This window comes from Herpailurus yagouaroundi, unplaced genomic scaffold (genome assembly GCF_014898765.1).
Source record: "Herpailurus yagouaroundi ecotype Mexico unplaced genomic scaffold, PumYag 29, whole genome shotgun sequence".
Classification (NCBI taxonomy): Eukaryota; Metazoa; Chordata; class Mammalia; order Carnivora; family Felidae; genus Herpailurus; species Herpailurus yagouaroundi.
The window spans coordinates 108153165-108175085 of record NW_024412377.1 but is presented as its reverse complement, the minus strand read 5'-3'; the positions used below and the strand labels follow the sequence as shown (position 1 = coordinate 108175085).

The 21921-nt window shown below is 41.9% G+C and overlaps 1 protein-coding gene across 1 annotated transcript; it reads left to right on the top strand.

The window, feature by feature from the left end:
- Positions 1–3311: 3311 nt before the first annotated feature.
- On the top strand, positions 3312–21600 carry SHISAL2B (shisa like 2B). Its single transcript, XM_040452162.1, has 3 exons — positions 3312–3668; positions 8406–8563; positions 21401–21600. Exons 1-3 carry the CDS (start codon positions 3478–3480, stop codon positions 21535–21537), a joined length of 486 nt encoding a protein of 161 aa, XP_040308096.1. The 5' UTR covers positions 3312–3477; the 3' UTR covers positions 21538–21600.
- The last annotated feature ends 321 nt before the right edge of the window (positions 21601–21921 follow it).

Genomic DNA, 21921 nt, shown 5'->3' with positions numbered 1-21921 from the left:
GCTGTTTGGCCAGAGCCCCTCCTGCCCGGAGACCGAGAGCTGGGGACTCCCTCACAGGGGACCGCGCAGCAGGCAAATCAAGCAAGCAATATGCATCTTCTGACTGGTGTTGTTAAAAAGCCTTAGTCTTGTCACTGCTCTTAAGCCTCGTGTGTTAAAATGTTCTTTTCTTTACTTGAACTTCAGAGGCCTTGAGGTACTCCAAGCTCGGTAGAGTGTGGCAGCTGGGGGCATGCCTTTCTGCCTGTGCGTTTTCATGTGTCTATGGTGTGTATTTCAGGGTGGAGAACGACCAAGGTGCTGCTGTGGTTACAGAGGCATCAAGGGGCCAGAGCACAGCCCCAGAGAATCATTCTGACAAGTTCTACGGTTCATTTCCCTGCTCCTGTTTCTCAACTACTGACCGTTCAGCCCTGGGGAAAAATCACATGGCCCGACCAGTTGGTTCCATGAGAAAGCTAGAACTTCCAACCAAAACTGGGCCCTCAGGGAGGTGCCCAGTCCTTGGGATCCACTCTGTTACCTGGACATGGTTCCCAGTGTTCTCTCTCCATCTCTTCCATTCTCCTCGTCACACACATTCCACCTTGGTGTCTCGTGCTCCAGGAAAACTTCAGTATATCTTATTGAGACAATCCACATCGCTGTCCAAAAGAACTGTCAATATTTTCATCTCAGGGGCGCCTGGGTGGCGCAGTCGGTTAAGTGTCCGACTTCAACCAGGTCACGATCTCACGGTCCGTGAGTTCGAGCCCCGCGTCGGGCTCTGGGCTGATGGCTCAGAGCCTGGAGCCTGTTTCCAATTCTGTGTCTCCCTCTCTCTCTGCCCCTCGCCCGTTCATGCTCTGTCTCTCTCTGTCCCAAAAATAAATAAACGTTGAAAAAAAAATATTTTCATCTCAAAATTTCTTTTCCTCTTGCATAAGGGGAAGAAAAGTCCGCTCGTGGGGCCTACAGCCCCTCCTAACGGAACACGCTCCATTGGTCAATGAGCTCAGTTTTTGCCCTTCGATTGCCTTCTCTTTCAATTGCCTTGCCTTTGCCTAAAGATGTGCTGTATGAGTTAGAATCCTTTGGGTGCAAGTAGTAGAAATCTACTTGAAAGCACTTCAGGGGCACCTGGGTGGCGCAGTCGGTTAAGCGTCCGACTTCAGCCAGGTCAGGATCTCACGGTCCGTGAGTTCGAGCCCCGCGTCAGGCTCTGGGCTGATGGCTCGGGGCCTGGAGCCTGTTTCTGATTCTGTGTCTCCCTCTCTCTCTGCCCCTCCCCCGTTCATGCTCTGTCTCTCTCTGTCCCAAAAATAAATAAAAAACGTTGAAAAAAAAATTTAAAAAAAAAAAAAAAAAAAAGAAAGCACTTCAGCCAGAAAGGGGATTTTATTCTAAGGAGTCAGGAATGTCCCCAAAATCACAGTGATAGGAATATAGGTGGATCTCAGGAAACGACTTGCACAGAATTGCAAAACCATTAACGTTCTTTCCACCCTTCTTTGCTCCTTCTCCCTGCTTCATTTTGTCTTGTGCCCTAGCCTCCTGTGGATTCCTGTCCCCAGGGAAAAATCCCAATTCCAGGACAGAGAACTTAACTGGCCTAGCATAGATCAGGTCCAATCGCCTGGCCAACTTTCAGCTAACATGGCTTAACAGAGACAAGATTAACCCTCCTGCCTGAAAAAAAAACTAAGCACAGAGAGTAGAGAAACGATAGGTTTTGAACATGGTTATCAGGTAGTGCAGGACAATGATGCAACCCTAAAGCAGAGAAACAGACAGGGTAGCCTTATGATTGCACCCAGCATGCTGCCTGGAGAGTTTCCAGACTGCAGCAGCAGGAGGGGCCCCAGGTAGAGCCGAGAGGTTTCCCTAAGGTCAGAAGACCTAGCTGGGAGTACAGGAGGTCATGGTGGCTTGAGGTAGCAGAAGAGAATAGAGAGCTAGAGAGAGAGAGAAAGGCAGAGAGACAGAACTGGATCACTGGAGGTTCTCCTTGAGTCCTCAGCTGGGTACTGATCAGCACACGGCTGTCAGGAGATAACTGGAAACCAGGAAAAGAGCCACGTAAAAGGAGCAGAGGGAACACTCCTTTGAGCTGTCACGAGGCCTGGAATGGTTTGTTTCCACTGGTTGGAATGGTAAGTGTCATAATTCACAAGGTATTGAGTAGAGTGCTCGGAAGAGCATCACCCCAGCGATGGGGAAAAATTCAGTCCTCAGATCTGCTCTGGTTCTCTCAACAAAGGTTAAAAGCAAATTCTAAAGACTCCAACTGTGTCCACGTTACTTAACTGCATTCCAGACAAGGCTCAAGAATATTTCTGGGAATACAAAATTACTCAGCACCCAACAAGGTCAAGTTCATAATTCCGACATCCAATCAACCCTCTGGCCAAAGGAAAGAAGCAGAAAATGAAGAGGAAGGAACACTGTTCTGTCTCACAAATTCTATGAATGTTCAGTCACCTCCTCTCCCTTCTTAAGGCTATTACTGTTTTCTTCTTTGTACACCAAGATATTGTTTGACTTATTACAACAGGCATCCATTACTACTGTTATTTTAAAAGGCTTTGTGAACAAATGAATCACTAAATGAGAATGCCAAACAAAAAGGGAACAAGAGAAATCTCTGCAGCACTTTAAAACTGATGAAGGTCTCTTTCTCCCGATTTCCTTTGCCTTCTCCTCTTTCTGCCTGTCTCTGCAGAAACTCTTCACTGTCTTTACCTGAATCTCTTGCCTGCCCTTCTTCTCTTTGTAGGCTGTTTAACAGAATACACAATGCACGGCTAGATTGTTGGTGAAAAATTTTGTCTCTGGCTTTTATTTTTTTAATTGCCAAATTTTAATGTTTCACGTGTGCTTCTCAGAGAAGACAGATTAAGCCTGACCACCACCTCCTCCCTGGTAGCTGAGTGCCTTTTGTTTCTGCCCACTATGCAGCTCCCTGGGTCGGTGGCCGAGGAGGGGTAAAGGCTCCCCCAGCCTTGCTCTGTTTGCCTGGAACCCAGCTGCCCTGTCCTTGGGCAGACAGAATGGCAACTTGGGCTGCATCTGCCCAGATGGCAGACATATGACACCTCCACTCTTCCTTCGGGTGAAATCTCTGGCATAGAGTGGGGCCAACTGAGCTCCGCGGGCTGTCGAAGAAGTGAGGGGAAGCAGGGGGGAGTCAGGGGGGGCGTGAAGAAAGCCCACGAAGGGACAGGGGAGAAGAGGTACAGGGTCGAAGACCGGCAGATGAAAGGGCCACTCACTAGCGAGAGGGAGAAGCGCGAGTAAAGCGACCAGACACCATGTGGACAGGGGGAGGAGAGAGCGCAGAGGAGGCGCGCGAAGGCTGAACGCCCCGCATCCCGACAGACCCCAGATCGCAGGAGACGAGCCCGCGCCGAGGGGCGTCCGCGGGCCAGGCGGTGCGGGACGCGTGCGGTCCGAGGGCAGATCGGGGGTCTCACGTGCCCCTGTCCGCAGCCGCCCGCGATGAGCGAGGCGAGCCGGGTGTGCTCGGGCTACTACAGCCTCAACCACAGCTTCGTGGAGCCCTTCGAGTGTCCCCGGAGCGGCGAGGGGGCCGCCCTCCTCTACTGCTGCGGCTTCGCCGACCTCAAGTACTGCTGCAGCGAGCCGGGCAGCTACTTCCCCTACAAACACAGCTATATGTGGAGCCTCAGGTGGGCAGGGCGGGGGGCGGGCGGCGGGCTCTGGGGAGGCGACGAGCAGGACCACCCGGGCAGTGGGAGGGTCGCCCGTTCAGGTCGGGGTCCTCCGGAAGGACACGGAGCCTCCGAGGGCAGGCGAGGGACCTGTAGAGAAAGCTCACCCAGCTGGGAGCTCCCCCAGGACCCAGGACCCGCTCGGTGCTGCCCCCGTCCGGCGAGGGTCCGGCTGTGGGCTCCAGAAGTGTGAGTGGGCCCTGGAGCCCCGGCGAGGCCCGCGAGGGAGGAGCGCGGACCGTGCGCCCAGGGCGCACGCAGTGCCGCCTCCGCTGGTCCCGCTCACCCCGCTCTTCACCCCCGCCAGGGACCGGTCCCAGGCAGGAGGCTCTGCTGGCAGAGAGAAGATACGCAGATAACTTACGGTTTTCATTTCTTTTTGATTTGTTTGGGCATTTGGTGCAATTGACTAGAAAGGGGGCTACTCTGGGACTCATTTTAAGGTATTAACCAAAGATTAGAATACTTCAAGTCTCTTTGAATGTGAGAAGGAATCAAAAAGGGGTGTGTGTGTGTGTGTGTGTGTGTGTGTGTGTGTGTGTGTAAAGCTACTGGAACTTTATAATTTGCTCTTTTCAGATAATCTGACACTGACCCCGAACCGAACTGGAGACCCACAGACAGGGAAAGTTTTACTTGCTATAATACATCCTGTGTAGAACCTTATCAGGGCACCCCTTTCTTAACGCCTGAGCGACTTGGCCGTTGCTTCGAAAGACCAGAGACTCTCTAAGGCCGGGTTTTCTTGCCTGTTTCCTGTGATGGGAATTTTACTTATTCCACCTAGTGTTTATGCAGATATCTTCATTGTGAAATGCCACCCCCCCCCTTTCTACTCCAAAAGACTGCATCCTTTGACCTCCATTCTTTCATTCTGCCTGGCGAATGTATGTCTCCAAACCCACCTTCAGTTGTGTCTCACAAACCAATTAGCTTATGCCTGACAAGAGAGACTCTGCTAGTAAGCCGGAAGAGTGTTATTTCTCTAATTCTCTAGCGTGATCCAGAATTTGTCATACAGGCCAAGTCTACAGCAAATGACCATAAATGCTATTTCTCGAGGCAGTAAAATAATTTTTTAAACGTATTGCAAGTTTCATTTTTTTTTTTCAACGTTTATCCATTTTTGGGACAGAGAGAGACAGAGCATGAACGGGCGAGGGGCAGAGAGAGAGGGAGACACAGAATCGGAAACAGGCTCCAGGCTCCGAGCCATCAGCCCAGAGCCTGACGCGGGGCTCGAACTCACGGACCGCGAGATCGTGACCTGGCTGAAGTCGGACGCTTAACCGACTGCGCCACCCAGGCGCCCCGTATTGCAAGTTTCAAAAAAAAAAAAATCTCAAAGAGGGGGTCGCCTACCAATAAGCTCATCTAACAACATTGTATTGTTGTGTCATAGTGGGGCATAATCTCAGAAAATGACAGCTTAGCCTTAATATTTGGAGAAGTAATCAGTACTGCATTGGCATATTATCTGGCCTTTTGGAAAATAACATAGTAACCTGGCTCTGAGTTTTTGGAAGTGTTAATAATGGTGGCAGACCCCCAAGAGAGACTGGCAACTCTTAAGTCAAACTCAGGTGGAAAAGTGCCTGGGGTTCTCAGATCCCTGAATAGTCCCAAAGTGACAGGCAGCAGAGGATAGAAAACCTTCCTAAGGTTTATGAGGGCACCAGGAATGAATACCTTGCTGGGGTCTTCATTCAGCACGGACAAAATGGACAGTGTAGCTCAGTTCCTAGAAAATATAAAAATCATTTCAGCTGATGGCATCAGTTGGCAATGTTAAACCCGGGGTTCTTGTCAGCGTTTGAGCTCTGAGAACACAACGGGGAGGTACAAATTCAGAGCTGCACTCCCCTCATATTCTTCGTTCTCCACCCTAATTTAAAATAGCCCAACCGCAAAAACTATTCCCGAAGTCACTAGCATTTGTTCTGAGATTCTGCAGCTGCTGGAGAAAGGCACAGTACAGCTACTCCCAGGTAAGCAAAGTTGCTAAGCAGGAGGACTGCAGCATTAATGTGACGACAGCCTCAGACCCTCTCTCAGGGACTGGAAAGCAAACCGCCATAACGTTCTGCAGGGAAAGTAGAATTCTCCCTTTTCTGTGTCCGGCCCACTCCCATCTTTTCTCCCCTTACAAGTCCCTGCCCTCTTAGAGTTTCCTTTGGTAACCTTCTTCAGGACCTAGGAAGACAATACGTATTGCACAGGGCAATGCACGAGTTCAGTATTTGTCAAAATGAATACTGTACGAGATTCCTAGAGTCCCATCTTTATCTAGATAAAGCAACATTTCTATAACGTGGAACTGTGATACAAACTGTTTGTCAAGATAACGAAGAACCTTCCTTTATTGTAATGGAAAGCAGAAAATAGCATTTTTTTTTCTTCCAGTAATGCAGCTGGTGTTTTAAACTGTGTGCATTAAAAGCTCACGACATGCATGTTGAATTTAATTAAATTGACAGTGTTACTTTTAAATTGACTGAAGTACTTTTTCACTTTGAAGATCTTGTTTTTTAATAACCCGCCTTCTCATTTCAGGAATCTCTCCGGATGTCTGGCAGCCCAGCTGCCTTGTGCAGCAGATAATGTTAATTAAGTGGATTATGGTCCCTTGTGTCTGTGCATAGTCCTAACCCTCCCTGACGTGTATAATCTACAAAAGTCAACTTTGGTGCAAACAAACCCAAAAGAGGAGTTGCCAGAGCCAGGGAGCCTGACCCTTGGAAGAGAGTGCACCAACTGAGGGCAAACTTTGATTTAAATATCCAACTGTAGGGGCGCCTGGGTGGCTCAGGCCATTAAGCATCTGACTCTTGGTTTCAGCTCAGGTCATGATCTCAGGAGATTGAGCCCCACATTGGTGTCTGTGCTGAAAGCACAGAGCCTGATTGGGATTTTCTCTCCCTCTCTCTGGCCCTCACCCTCTCTCGCTTTCTCACCCTCTCTCTCCAAATAAATACATAAAAACTTAAAATAAAGATATACAGCTGTGTGCTGACTCTAGCCACAGAATTTCCAGTTTTCACTGTGTGCAAGGTTAGGGGAACTGGGCTGACATTACTAAACTAAGCACAAGCATCTTTGGGAGCTTAACTCCGTATCTATGGCCAAGGAGGCAATCTCTAAATGGCAGGGTGTTTTATCTTCTAAAATCAAGGATACAGGGGATGAGCTTAGCCCCTCACTTTTTAATTCTATTCTCCTTTCCAGAGCCCTAACACACCTAGCATCCCTGGTCACATTCTCCCTTCCCTCCCTTTGGTACGTGTCAAACTTGTCAGGGCCTTATCTCTAGCAAATAGTGAAAGCCTGCAGTCAAGCAAGGCATATAATGAAGAAAAAGATCTTCATTGGCCTGGGAACAGCTGTCCTTGTTCTACTTGCCTTGTCATCAGCATCTGTGTTCTTTGCTACTTTTCAATGACCATTTCAATGATAATTGCTTTTCAGTTACTAAAAGTGGATCAATCACCAGTCAATTATTATTTGCTTCTATTTACTATCACTTACTTCTATTTACTACAAGCTAAGTACTCTAATCAGCCCTTTCAATATGTATGCCCAACACTATGGGAAGGTCAACAGAAGTATGTGCTCTTGAGCAACTTAACATTTTCTGTGTATATACTTATGTACCCAGACAAACATCTGGTTCAGAAAAGTTAAGTACATATGTTTTGCTTATGAGTCTTTCAGGATGATGTTTTTTCCAAGCTCCTTTCCCCGTTTAAAAATATTAAGTTCAGGGGCGCCTGGGTGGCGCAGTCGGTTGAGCGTCCGACTTCAGCCAGGTCACGATCTCACGGTCCGTGAGTTCGAGCCCCGCGTCGGGCTCTGGGCTGATGGCTCAGAGCCTGGAGCCTGTTTCCGATTCTGTGTCTCCCTCTCTCTCTGCCCCTCCCCCATTCATGCTCTGTCTCTCTCCGTCCCAAAAATAAATAAACGTTGAAAAAAAAAATTAAAAAAAAATATATTAAGTTCATAGGTTTATGAAAACTGCTATTTCTCAAATGCTTACTCTTATAGATAATTGTATTAGAAGGAATTATTACAAAATTAGTACAGAGAAAATTATAAGACATACCCTTTATTTTTAGAGGAAAGCACAAGGGTTCCTTCCTTAATGCTAGAAGCCACTGTGTTATGCTTGTTCAGAAAGGAAAAACTCAGGCTAAACACGAACTTGATATAAATTTCACAAATACTGCTTTCCTTTCATTAAACATTCTTCTCTTTTGTAAGAGTTGTGGTTTTATATATTAGTGCTGTCTTCCATACGTGTCTCTGAAAGTTCTACATCTCCGGTAAACATTTGCTTCACTAATTTGCGGACGTCAGTATTTTTCTATTCGTCTTTATTGTTGAACACCATTTTTCCTCCTAAAATATATTAAAAGGTTTATTGCTTGAGATACTTTTGAACTAGCCCTAAAGAATCATGTGACCTTTCATGTGTCATATGGATTCACGTGGTATTCTATACTTACGTTAACATATCAACGGGAAGAGAAAATCTAAGAATTTGATGAAAGAAAAAGGGGACCTTTTTTACTCTTTAGACTAAAATATAATTTGGTTAGGAATGACTGAGGCAAGAATTAACCATATTCAAACCTTCTCTTTAGTGCATGTGTTAACCATTTTGTGTGACGGTCCCCATGTTTTTCCTGTTTTCTTCAGCATCGGTGCCCTGGTTGGCCTGGGAACTGCTGCCCTTGTTCTACTTGCCTTTGTCATCAGCGTCTGTGTCCTTTGCTACTTATTTCTGTATACAAAGCCCCGAAGATTAGACACTGGCCTTAAACTTCAACACCTAGAGGCTTCTACCACTCAAGAAGGTAATCACTGTCCATTATTTGTAGCCAATTACCTGCGCTCTATTCAAAAGAATAACCTGTACCTCGGTAACAGATCATGCCATTAACAATGAATGCTTCTTAAAAACTCAATTTATTACATGCCTTTATAAATATTCACATGAAATTAGACCTTAATGATGACCTATCTTCAAGAAACTGTGCCAAAGGAAAAATTGTGGCAGGATATAAATGTTCTCATGAACAAGAATACACTGGCCCAACAAATCCACTCTACTATAGTTAAGTCTCATTCAGTTATGAAGGTTTTATCCCCTTGGAGATTTTACATTTTGTTTTTGATAGAGCCACAGAAGTCAAAAAGAGGAACAAAATATGCGATAATTAATTCTTAGGGTTGGGTTCCTCCAGACTGGTTAGTCAGTGGTCAGTTAAGCATTTACCAGGGTGCCTGTGGTGTGCAGAATTAGGAAGAGGCATATAAAATACGTCAGAGGCACACAAAGGAATAGAAAAATAGAAGACAGTCTTTGTTCTTGAATAGGCTACAAACTAAGATACACATGTGTGTATGTGTGTGTGTGGATAGAATAACTATAAAGTAGAAAGAAATTTTTATGTATAGTTTGTGGAAAATTGTCTAACTATCTCAATTATAAAGTGCCACACAGATGCTAATTGTTTGCATTATAAAATTCAATCGGAAAGAACTGATATAATTTTTGTGAATATACATTTCTATTAGTGTATTTAAAAGTAGTAATCATAGGGGTGCCTGAGTGGCTCAGTCGGTTGATTGTCTGACTTTGGCTCACACCATGATCTCATAGTTCATGGCCTCGAGCCTGCTTCAGATTCTGTCTATTTGTGGTCTCTCTCTCTCTCTCTCTCTCTCTCTCTCTCTCTCAAAAATAAATAAACATTAAAAAATATAGCAATCATAAATTTTGATATATATGTTTAGAATGTATTCTAATAAAAATCTAGAACATATAAATAGGATATATGTGCATATATATGTACATATATATTTAGAATGAGAAAGAAGTGCTCACTAACTTCTATTTAAAAAGAGAATGAAAACATTTACTTTAAAAAATCTTGGAAAATCCTCTGCTCAGATGCTCTATTTTAGCTGAATCCTGAAATGTATGGAGTACATGCTCTGCGACTTTATCAAATACGCTGTCACTAAATGATTGCATTAGCTCTACTTTCATTGTCCTAGAGATCTCTCTCAGAGGGTGTCCTGCATCACGAGCAAGAGGCCAGTGTCCCTTTGCAGTTCTTTTTCTGAAGCACTATTTGGAACTGTGTGGCAGAATAGACAGGTTGTTCGTTGAATTTAGTCCAATGGCTTAGATCCTGTTCCTCCACAGGCAAAATGAAGCATTGGATTAGTGATCACCCAATAATCAGGTCATAAAATCATTTTTTGTCTCAAGTGCTTAGGTAATTTAAAGTAGAAGTCTTTAAGTTTGCCGTGCATAAGAATCACCCAGGGAGCTCCTGAAAACCCACAAACTCCAGACTCTGCATTTTAAAACAAATGGGTCCTCTTCCCAGCTAAGCCCTGGACTCCCCTGCTGTCTACTCTCCACAGAGCAGCCAGAGTGAGCTTGTTAAAACCTAAGTCAGGTCATATCACTCCTCTCCTCAAAACCCTAATCACTTCCCATCTCTCTTGATACAAACAGTTGTCTTAACTGTGACCGGCCAGGGCTTTGGTGGTGTCCCTCTCCACCCACATTTCACTTCTCCTGTGCACAGCCACATTGGCCTCTTTGCTATTGCTTGAAATTCCTCTGCCCCAGGGCCTTCGCATACAATGTCACCATTGTCCAGAAGACTTTTCCCTCAGATACCCATGGGACTTGCTCTTGCACTTTCTTTAAATCTTTACTACAAGTCACCTTTCTAGGGAGTTCTTCCCTGATCGCCATATCTGCCTTCTTAACTCCTCTTCAACCTTTCCAACTTCCTTCCTGCTTTGTCTTTCTCCTAAGCATTTAGCACTAATATACCATACATTTTAGTCTAACTTTTCTCCACTTCAACTGGAAAGTAAGTTCTAGGAAAGTAATAATTTTCACCTTATTTCCTCACTACTATAACCCTAGTGCCTACAACACTTAACACGTGTTTGTTGAATGAATTGACTGGAGTGGAATGGCACCTTTATTCATTTATTTATTTATTTATATTTTTAAAAAGTTTTTTTAAGGTTTATTTATTTTTGAGAGAAAGTGACAAGAGTGTGAGCAGGAGAAGGGCAAAGAGAGAGGGAGACACAGAATCGAAACAGGCTCCAGGCTCTGAGCTGTCAGCACAGAGCCCGACAGGAGGCTTAAACTCATGAGTGATGAGATCATGACCTGAGCTGAAGTTGGACACTTAACAGACTGAGCCACCCAAGCGCCCCGAATGCCACCTTTATAGTAGATGATGAAAGGAGCATCTTTATTGTCACCTTTAGAGTCATCAACATTTATTGAATGTCTTCTGTATGCAATGTATTGTGCTAAATAGGAATTGGTTGTTCTTCGTGATTTCTTTCAGGGACTGCTCCAAAATATTACTTCATGTTGGCTCTGAGAACCCAGCAACAGAATTAGTTGGCTTGTGGACTGAAGTCTTGTAGTCTTATTGCTGTTTAGCTAAGGAGATCCATTAATGCACTCCTCAGGTAGTTAGATGAAGTTGCTTTCTCACATCGAAATGTCCCCACTCTGCCCCTCTCAAAAACATCATGTTTATCACGCCAGCAAATTAATTCAGTACTCCTTTCCTGAGTGCTTGCTATTGACAAGGCAGGGTTTTATATGACCCCTGCCATCCTGCTGCTTTCAAAAGAGGGGATTTTTGGTCCCTTGGGTTGATTTTAACCAAATCAGACATAGAGGAGAGCCCAAAACAAACTAGGTAATCCAAATGTCACTGAAATAGGGAGAGAAAATGGTTTATATTTGAAAGGGACCCTTTAAAGTGATCATTTAAAAACACTGTGGTGCTGTTGTTAAATATGCAAGCTATTCCAGTGATTCTCCCACCTAGGAATACATTACCATGTTCTAGCTATGAAAAAAACAAATCTTTATTCCATTTAAGGAATGCCTTCAAGTTTAGGAACATAAGATGTTTGCATAATAATCAAATCCGTAAACATTACGTGGGAGGAAATCTGTTTCATTAGTTACCACTCTTCTCTTTCAAAACTATCTGTTGTTACAAGTCAATCTCCTATTATTTTAGGTTAGTTTTTATAATTGAGACTGTTTTCATTACAGGCAATTTGAATGACCTACAGGGAATAATGTTTTTGTGCACATTCTAAAACCGGCTCAGGGCACTGGACTTTTTTGTTTCTGTAAGTGACAATAATCTGAGTCTAAAAGAGTCTAATCTTAGGCTATTTCGTCAAGATTTTTCCTTGGTGTGTCTTTATTTTTTGGGTTTTATTCTTTTTAATGTATACAACGTAAGGCTTTATACCTCTTGAATTGATCCTGAAGAAAACAGGTCTGTGGTAGTGACTGTAGAGAATAATTGGGCTACCTCCAGGGCTCACTTTGTGCAGAGGTACTATTGCTAAGAAATTGATTGCCCTTTAAATTGTGTCCCATAATCATTTCCTTCTCTTTGTGTGTGCGTGTTTTGAGTTATGTGTGTTTCAGATGCCAGTGTTGAAGAGAATCCCGTTGCTTTTCAGGTGCACCGTAGGGGATGTACAGTTCTGAGAAGATGGCTGTGTGAAGGGCATCTTTCTGAGTAGACACGTTGAGGGTGAGGGCTCATTTCCTAAGATGGGAAAGAATTAATGGCTAATAGAGAAGCAATTAAAGGGGTGAATCTTCTAGATCCCTGCTTCTCAAACTTTTCTGCTGGAGACTCCTTAAAGGTAGAGTAGAGGGGAACGTGTATCTCCAGAATTCCAGGGGCTGGTGTGGAAAGGCTTGCCTTAGGCCTATGAGCTTGCAATTATTTTAAGTTCTCATATTTATTTTTAAAATTTATGGCATTTTCCAACTTGGCTGAATGCCACAGCTTGTTCTACTCTAGTAATAACCCCTTCTTATTCTCATAGCTGAAGAAAATCGTTGCTTCAGGAAGAGTAAGCACATCCATTCTGCAGTTTGAGTTTCCACTGATACTCTTGGGTTGCGGAGGTGGGTGGAGGCCTGAGAAGAGGGGTCGTTGGAAGCAGAGGTTTGGATGGAAATTAAAAGGGCAGATGTTCGCAGAGCGGCTTGGCACATAAAAAATAATGTTCAGAGACAACGGACAGCTCCAAGGCCGTATCCGGTGGTCTCTTTTGTAAAGGCAGGCGATTTAATTGAAAAAGAGTGAGCAAATCATTAGTTAGGCACAGTGGTCTAGAAGAAAAACATAAATTACATATGGAATACTGAGAAAGCACATTTGAAGATCATATAATCGTTTTTTCTGCCTGTGAGAGAAATATGGCTCGGACTGGCTCAGAATGGTCTGCTATATTTCTTCTTCTTAGATGACTCACCTGGAAACAAAACCTTTCTTTCAGATCACTTTCATTGAAGGAAAACTAGAAAATATAGAGAAACACACAGTGTCTTCCATGATTCCATCACACAGAGATAAGCGTCACTAACACCGTGTTGAGTATCTTTCAGGACTTTTTGTACCCATCTACAGATCCACGTACACGACAAAATGACGGAGAATGAGTCTTATGCTATTTGTTTTCACTGAACAATAGTGACATCTTTGCCAATACATAAATACCTTTGCCATCAGTTTTAGTAGTTCCATTTTAAAATCCTGATGGAGTGCTATGATTTTTTATTCTTTTATTTTGATATAATTTCACACTTCCAGAAAAATCACAGGAAAAGTATAGAGAAGGTTGTATACCTTTCCTCGGATTTACTTAATGTTACTATTTTGCCTTATTTTCTTTATCACTGATTTTCTCTCAATGCATATTTTCCGAGCCATTTGAGAATAATTTGCAGATATCATTCCTTTTAACCGTAAGCATTTCGTTAAGTATTTCCTAAGAACAGGATTTTTTCTTACGTAGTGAGAGTATGTTTATCAAACTCAGGAAATGTAACATCAATACAGTAATATTATCTAATCTGCAACTCATATTCAAGTTTTGCCAATATCCTTAATAGCTATGCTTTTCTTATCTAGGATCTATCTTGTAATTAGTTTCTTTAGCCTCCTTCAGTCTTCAACCATTGTCTTTCATGATCTTGACATTTTTGAAAGCAAAAGCCAGGGCATCTGGGTGGCTCAGTCGGTTGAGCGTCTGACTTCAGCTCAGGTCATGATCTCACAATTCATGGGTTTGAGCTCTGCATGGGGCTCTGTGCTGTCAGCTGAGCCTGGAGTCTGCTTCGGATTCTCTGTGTGTGTCTCTCTCTGCCCCTCCCCTGCACGCACTCTCTCTCTCTCTCAAAAATAAACATTAAAAAAAGAAAAGAAAAGAAAAAGCCAGTTATCCTGTACACTACCTTTCAATTTGTCTGGTATTTTCTCATGATTGGAGAGAGATAATACATTTCAACAGGAATACCACAGAAGTCATATTCCCAGGGCGTCATATCAGGGCATCACATAACATTCGTTTGTCCCATTATGAGTGATGCTAACTTTGATTCATTGGTTAAGGTTGTATTTGCTGGATTAATACATTATAAAGTCACTATTTTTCCCTTTTAATTACTAAGTACTTTGTGGGGAGGTACCTAAAGACTGAAAATGTTCTGTTCTTCCTCAAACTTTTATCCACTCATAGGTGGTTCTTGACTGAATTTTTTCATTCAAAATTTCAAAATAATTTCAGATTATTACAATAATTGCAAAATGGTGATTTTCTGACCCCATCATTCTTATTCCTTTGACATTGGTTAGTTGTTATTCTCCTGCAAGGAAGAACTCTCCCTCCTCCCCTATTTATTTACCCATTCATGTAACTGTTAAGATCAGTATGGACTCAAATCCTTTATTTTAAAATATTCTATTACTGTCATTAGTTACTCTGATCTTTACATTGTCTCAGATTTGGCCTCCAGGAGCCCCTTTAAATTGGGTCCTTTGTCCTTTTGAAATGTATCCATAATTTTTTGAGCACTTTTTTGCCTTCTGTCACAAAATGTTCCAGGGCAGCCTGTACTCCTGTTCCAGCCCTGGAATCTTTTATTTCTCCAAAAAAGCCTGATTCATTTTGTTAGGAACAGTATTTAGAAACCAAAATCTGAGTGTATCATACTTCATTATTGACTTTGAACTAGCTTCCATTTTTTTCATTACACACATAAATTGAACATCCAAGTGTTTTCTTTTTCTTTTTCTTTTTTTTTTTAATGTTTATTTATTTTTGATAGCACATGGGGGGAGGAGGAGAGAGAGGGAGACACAGAATCTGAAGCAGGCTCCAGGCTCTGAGCTGTCAGCACAGAGCCCAATGCAGGGCTCGAACACACAGACCATGAGATCATGACCTGAGCCGAAGTCGGTCGCCCAACGGACTAAGACACCCAGGGGCCCCTAAGTATTTTCTTAGCATAAATCCTTGAGAGTGGGGTTGCTGACCAAAGGCTGGACACATATTGAAAGCTGTGGATACAAGTTCCTAACTGCTGTACAGAAAAGTACTATTTCATGTGTATTATTATTTCAAAAGATACACATTTTACTAATTTCATTGAAAAAATAATACAATGTTTTTATCTAATTAGGAGTGAGAATGGACATTTTAATGTTTGCCATTCTTTCTTTTTTTAAAAGGGTTTTTACAGTAATCTCTACACCTGCAGTGTGGGGCTTGAACTCATGACCTTGAGACCAAGAGTCACATGGCTTTTCTGATGGAGCCAGCCAGGTGCCCCTGTCATTTCTTTTGTGGCATATTGTTGCTCATATGCATGTTTTCCATGGGAATGTACATTTTTCACTGCTTTATAAGAACTTTACACACAGTAACTAAACTCTTTTACAAATATATTACAAATGTTTTCACAGTTGTTTCCCTTGTAATTTTGTGTGTGACAAGTTTTCATTTATAGAAGTTTTTCCTTTTGTAATTTCTCCCTTTAGTTTCATACTTACAAAGTTCTCACCTCTGGGGACACCTGGCAGGCTCAGTCAGTAAAGCATGCTACTCTTGTTCTTAGGGTTGTGAGTTTGAGCCCCATGTTGGGTATAGAGATTACTTGAAAAATAATAACATTTTTAAAAATCTAAAAAAAAATAAACTTCTCACCGCCACTATAAGATATAAAGATATGTAACTGTATTTTCTTCTAATACATTTATTCATTTGTTTCTACATTTAAATTTTTAATAATCCTGGAATTTTAATTTTGGTGTAAAGTATGAGGTAAGTATCTGCCTTTTTATTTTGCAAATAATGAGCCAATTGTCCAAATGTTTATTGGATAATCCATCTTTCTCTTGCCAATTTGAAATGTCATAAACTGGGGGCACTGGGTGACTCACTTGGTTGAACAGCTGACTTGATTTTGGCTCAGGTCACCATCTTGCAGTTCGTGGGATCAAGTCTCATGTGAGGCTCTGCGATGACAGCATGGAGCCTGTTTGTGATTCTCTCTCTCCCTCTCTCTCTGTCCCTCCCCAACTCTCTCTTTCTAAATAAATAATTAAACTTAAAAAATAAAATGTCATCAGCTGAATTCTTATATATACTGTGATCTGTTTTTAGACTTTCTGCTCTGTTAAATTTATCAATCTGGTTATTCTTAAGCTAATGATATACCTTAAAAGTTATTGTAATGATACAGTTTTATTTTAATATCTGACCAAGCAAGCCTTTCTCCTCCCTCCCAACATGCTTCTTCATCAAAGTTTCTTGGCTACTCTTGTAATGTTGAATCACACTGCCAATTTTTTTTTAAGTTTATTTATTTTGAGAGAGAGAGAGAGAGAGAGAGAGAGAGAGAGAGAGAGAGAAAGAGAATGGGAGAGGGACCAAGAGGGAGAGAGACAGAGAGAGAGAAAGAGAATTCCAAGCAGGCTCCAAGCTGGCAGTGCAGAGCCCAACTCTGGGGCTTGAACTCACAAACTGTGACATCATAACCTGAGCAGAAACCAAGAGTCAGATGCTTAACCAACTGAGCCACCCAGGTGCACCCCAACATTGTCAAACTTTTAAAAATCAAGTGGTATTTTGAGGGATGTTGTAATTTTTTTTAAGTTTATTTATTTTTGAGAGAGAGAGAAAGAGAGCATGTTAGGAGCAGGGGGAGGGGCAGAGAGAGAGAGAAAGAGAGAGAATCCCAAGGAGGCTCTGTGCTGTCAGCACAGAGCCCAACCTGGGGCTTGGTTCCATGAACCGTGAGATTATGACCTGAGCTGAAATCAAGAGTTAGACACTCAACTGACTGAGCTACCCAGATGCCCTTGTACTAAATTTATAGATAACTTTGGGAGCTATTTTTCTTTGTAGTCTTAACTCCCCTTCAACAAAATTCTGCTCAAAACTCTTATTAATTAGGATACCAAATTATTTTGTAACACCATTCTTTGTTTCAGAAAGGCTTTCAGAACTCATTGAGATTTTAGTAGAAGATGGGCTAATTTGAACTCAATGGCAGAAAAAGATGCCGTGTCTCCTAAAGGGAACTTTCTACTTAAAATAATAAGCCTGTAATGTCCTATGGCTGCTTTTGTTCCTAGAATGTAGAAAACCACATTGCTCAGCACAGCTACTGCCACATTTAGCATTTGTGGGTCCTCCCCAGGGCTCAAGGTTAGGCAATCTTGACTAATGTTGGAACCAGTAAACAAAATAGAAGCCAGTCATTCATGAAAATTTCATTTAACGGATTTTAAATATCAGCTAAATTTATTTGTGAGTTATGTTAGTCATCAATGGTTGGCAAAATTTAATAATGCAGAAAAGAAAAAGAGGGGGGAAAAGGTCCATTGTGGAAAAAAAATAGGCCAGGAAAAAACATTTCTGGATAGAACTGCCTTCACGCATTGATGGAGGGGCAAAGCAAAAGGGCAAGTCTGAGATTCTAGCTTTCTTTTTTTAATGTTTATTTACTTATCTGAGAGAGAGAGAGAGAGAGAGAGAGAGAGAGAGAGCAGGGGAAGGGCAGAGAGAGCAGGAGAAAGAGAATCTCAAGTAGAGTCCACCCTGTCAGCGCAGAGTCCAATGTGGGGCTCGAACTCACGAACCGTGAGGTCATGACCTGGGTCAAAACCAAGGGTCAGATGCTTAACCGACTGAACCACCCAGATGCCCAGGTGTAAAAGATTCTAACTTTTACAGTGCATCTTTAACTGTATTTACTGGAGATACCGATTCATCCCTGAGGAGAAGCAGGGCATTGGTGGCAGGAAAGGACAATAGATCAGGAGGTCACTAGGCAAGTTTTGCCCACCTCACCATTAACTTCAGAGTCAGCCCTATGCTTCAGATTCAGTCAGAAGGGAAAACATCCTCTTGCAAATCAAAAACACTCAGGGTGCAGATTTAAGGCTGCATGTTTTCACTAGGAGGAGCCGTGGGATGAGTGGGATGTGTAGATTTTCCACTTAGTAATAAAGTGAGCCGCTAATTAGGAACTAGAAGGACTGAGAACAGCGACACAGGAGCTAGGGGGCCGTAGGCAGATAGCTGCAGAAAAACTTAATTAGGATTCTACCAGAGAGCCGAGGGATGAAGACCTGAGGGGGTCCCCAGCATTCTTTTGATATTTTGAAATGGCAGGCAAGGGCAGAGTTCATAGAAGAGTTGCAAGATAAATGGATTCCTGAGGAATGAATCTGAAAATGAATGCACAATTTAACTGTTACCAGAAGAAATAGATTGGCGTAGTTTCTGATGAGGGTACGTGGAAAGATTGATGAATTGGATATGAATTTTGGTAAAGGTCAAAGCTTTAATTTAAATGCTAGTCTGAGAAGTAGAGCCTTAAAGGAAGGTTGAGATTTACATGGGATGACCACACACACACACACACACACACACACACACACACTAATTAAAATGGGACATGAACAGCAGGAAGAACAACTAATGTCAACCTACGAAAGAACAGACATGTTGGAGCTTCACAGTCTGCACTCAGTAAAGAAAAGGAGGAATTAAATAAGAAAAACCTTTTATCTGTAACAAATCCCTCAATTTGTAACCTCAATGGATTTACAGATTACTTATTGAAAATCGAATCCATGTTGTAACCCTGGGACAGAAAAAAAGGTAGCTGATTTTATCCCTACTTTGTTGGTTCAGAAATTAGCTTCTATTTATCAAAGCAAAACTAGGAAAAGGAGGTTGCCGAGGATTTCCCACATTCTCTTCTAAAACGATTCCGAAGAGATGTAACTAGCTGGACTCTGTTATCACTGCAGCTACTCACTGCAGTTGTTTTTCTCTGTGTCTAGTTATTCTAACTCACTGGAACGACACACATTGAAAGCATCTTTGGGGGAAGAGAGTGAACATCAGGGTTAACTTGCGTATCAAAGTTCCTGCTTCAAAGAATATTGGTATGGTGTTTGTAATAAACCTTTTGTTTGTGAAGCAAATTGCTTCTGTGAGGGTAAGTGCCTTGCCTTAAGACGCCAATCTAAGAAACAGTCTTTGTACCTACACTGCTTAGGAGGATCCAGGAGCTGAGGAAATAAGGAGTCAGGGCTGGAGAATGGGTACCTTTACAAGTCCTAGATGAAGAAAAATCTGTAACACTGGAATTTATTTTGCAAGCCATTAAATCTCCGAGGGGAGTGGACAGGTTAGATAAACTTTTTCAATGGTGGCCAGAAGATACATAATGGAAACTAGAGCTGTCGGAACGGAGATGACTTACAGAGAACCCCGGGCGAAGGGGTTCTTAGATAGAACCCTTAAGTTAGGAAATAACTGTGAACTTATTTCCCATAAAAAAAAGACAAAAACAAAAACTATGTGATAAGGTAGATAAAAACACCTTGAAAATCTTTCTCAAATATTATTAATATAAGTATGTAAAAAGCTTAGGAAAGGTGAAGGACTGGAGGTAAGCAACATTCAGTTCACACTTCCAGCAACTCCAATAAAATATTACAATTTTAGATTACATTTAAAGAAATGCCTACGTAAGGTACAGAAGCCACCCAGGTAATATGAAGCTAATTTACATCTTACGTCCTTGATCTTTTATTTTTACCTGCGAGAATCCTGAAGATTCAAATAGGACCACGCAAATGAAAAATGAAACTACAAATATTCTGTTTTTCAAATGTTATATGAGGAAAAGTTTCAACACCCCCCTTAGAGAATAAATTCCATTACTTAAGTACTTAGTAGTTAAATTTTCATCTAGTATTTTTTGAAGCCCCACTTTGCAAGTAATAGTCAAGTCAAATTTATCGGTTTCTTAGATTTTCAAGCAACCTTCCCTGCTCATTTAACAGTTTCGATTTCTGATTGGGCACAGAGCTCCTTACCAGGCTAGAAAATGTTGCACCTACAACAAATCAACTTAAAAATCAAATCATATGGCCGAAACATTATGACTGAATGTTTAGAAGTAGAACATTAATTTATTTTACCACCCAAAAGCTTCAGAAGTAATGACGTAAAGCCTTCTATTGAACAATTTTAGGCCCTGTACTTTAAACTTCCGGTACTTTTAATATTAGCTCAGAGGACAATACCATCCATGTTTCAGTTCTAGGGGCATGATCTGGGAGCTGGAGTGAGACCTCATTCTTCACAACTTGTAAATAATACTGCCCTATAAGTGGTGAACTCTGCAATCAACCTATATGGGGGATATTTGGATGGGGCCTGGAAGGCAGTCTATACAATTACTTATAAATAGGCAGAGCCAGGCTGAAAACTGAGGCTTAGACTTCACGTTAAGTGGTGAAAAGTAGAGGAAGTAGCTGTTTCTAATAGTGGAACCTTTTGGCCAGTGGGTCCTGCTTCCTCTTAGGGAAGTTTAGAGCAGATTTTTCCAAATGAGACTAATTAGGGAGGGAGACAGTGATAGGAACCCAAAAGCTGAGCCCTGAGGCACACCTAAGAGACCTGGGAGAAGAAAAGGGACCAACAAAAGACCGAGAAGGAGCAATACAGACAGAGGAGGTGAGTCCAGGGTGGTATTCTGGAGGCCAAGGAAAGAAAATGCTGCTGGCCGGTCAGATAAGATGTGGACTATGAACTGGGCTGGGGATTCAGCAAAAGGAGGGCATAAGTGACATCTGGGATTTATCTACTACTTCTACATATTCATACATTATTTAAATTTGCACATTTTGGTTAACTATATGATACAGCTACTTTTCTAACAATCATTTTTGGAAAATAATCCATTTCTTTGCTATCAGCTTCAGTTTTTGTGATGATCAGAGGTCTATATTCCTCTACCCTTGTACATTTTGGATTGATATTGACACAGAATGAGTGAATGAGATTGTGGCACAAATGTGTTCTTTTTAAAGATTACATCTAAATTGATTATGATAGCAAAGCCTTAAGAGTGGTGCAAATTATTATGATTAGCTTTAGTACAGTTTTGTTCACTTTATGCAGAGGGATAGTCACACTTTTATTAAGCAACCCAGAAATGCTTGCCTTCTTCTCAAATGTGTAATTTCCTCCATGGAAACACAGAGGAAGAAAGATAAGCACGGAAATGAAATTCTTCTGTCACTGAATATTTCCCTAATTTGACTTTCAGAAGGAAATGCTCAGAAGCAGCTTTGAAATGATTCGGTTCTCACCCATCCACCTAGTGTTTTCAAGACATAGCTTCAATATTGCTACAAAATGTATTTTCCAAGCACACATTTTAAAAAGCCAAATTTTATGTCATAATTCCAAGTAATTATTTCATTTTGTTTTGTGTTGTGCAGGCAACCCAAACAGGAAAGCCAATGCCCCCAATTCAAATGCAGCATCAAATTCGACAATTGAAACATCCTATGAAGCTGATGACATGAATCAAGAGCCACCGATGGAGACGACACAAATCAGCACTGTGTATTATTAAAAAGCCTGTGCTGTAAAAGCTCACTGGAGGGACAGAGCAAATAAAGAATGAATTTCAAATACAGTTCGTAATAATACTTCTCAAAAATTCATCATGCACAAAGCAAGACGCAGCTGCGCTTTTGATTTTTCAGTTAATTTATTAAAAACCCACTAAGGTTTCTGATCATGTGCAGAGAAGTTTACTTTTATTTGCTAATTAAAATGTTCCTGCAGTACATGAAATTATGCTAACACTTCTGGAGAAATTAAGGAACTTAAGATAACAAAGACAAGCAAACCTATGCCAGTGTGGAACAATGGGAAATTTATGTCACATTAGCAACATTACACAAGTCTTTGGATACTTAGCGGCAGTTCGTTTCATGAGATGGTACTGGATACG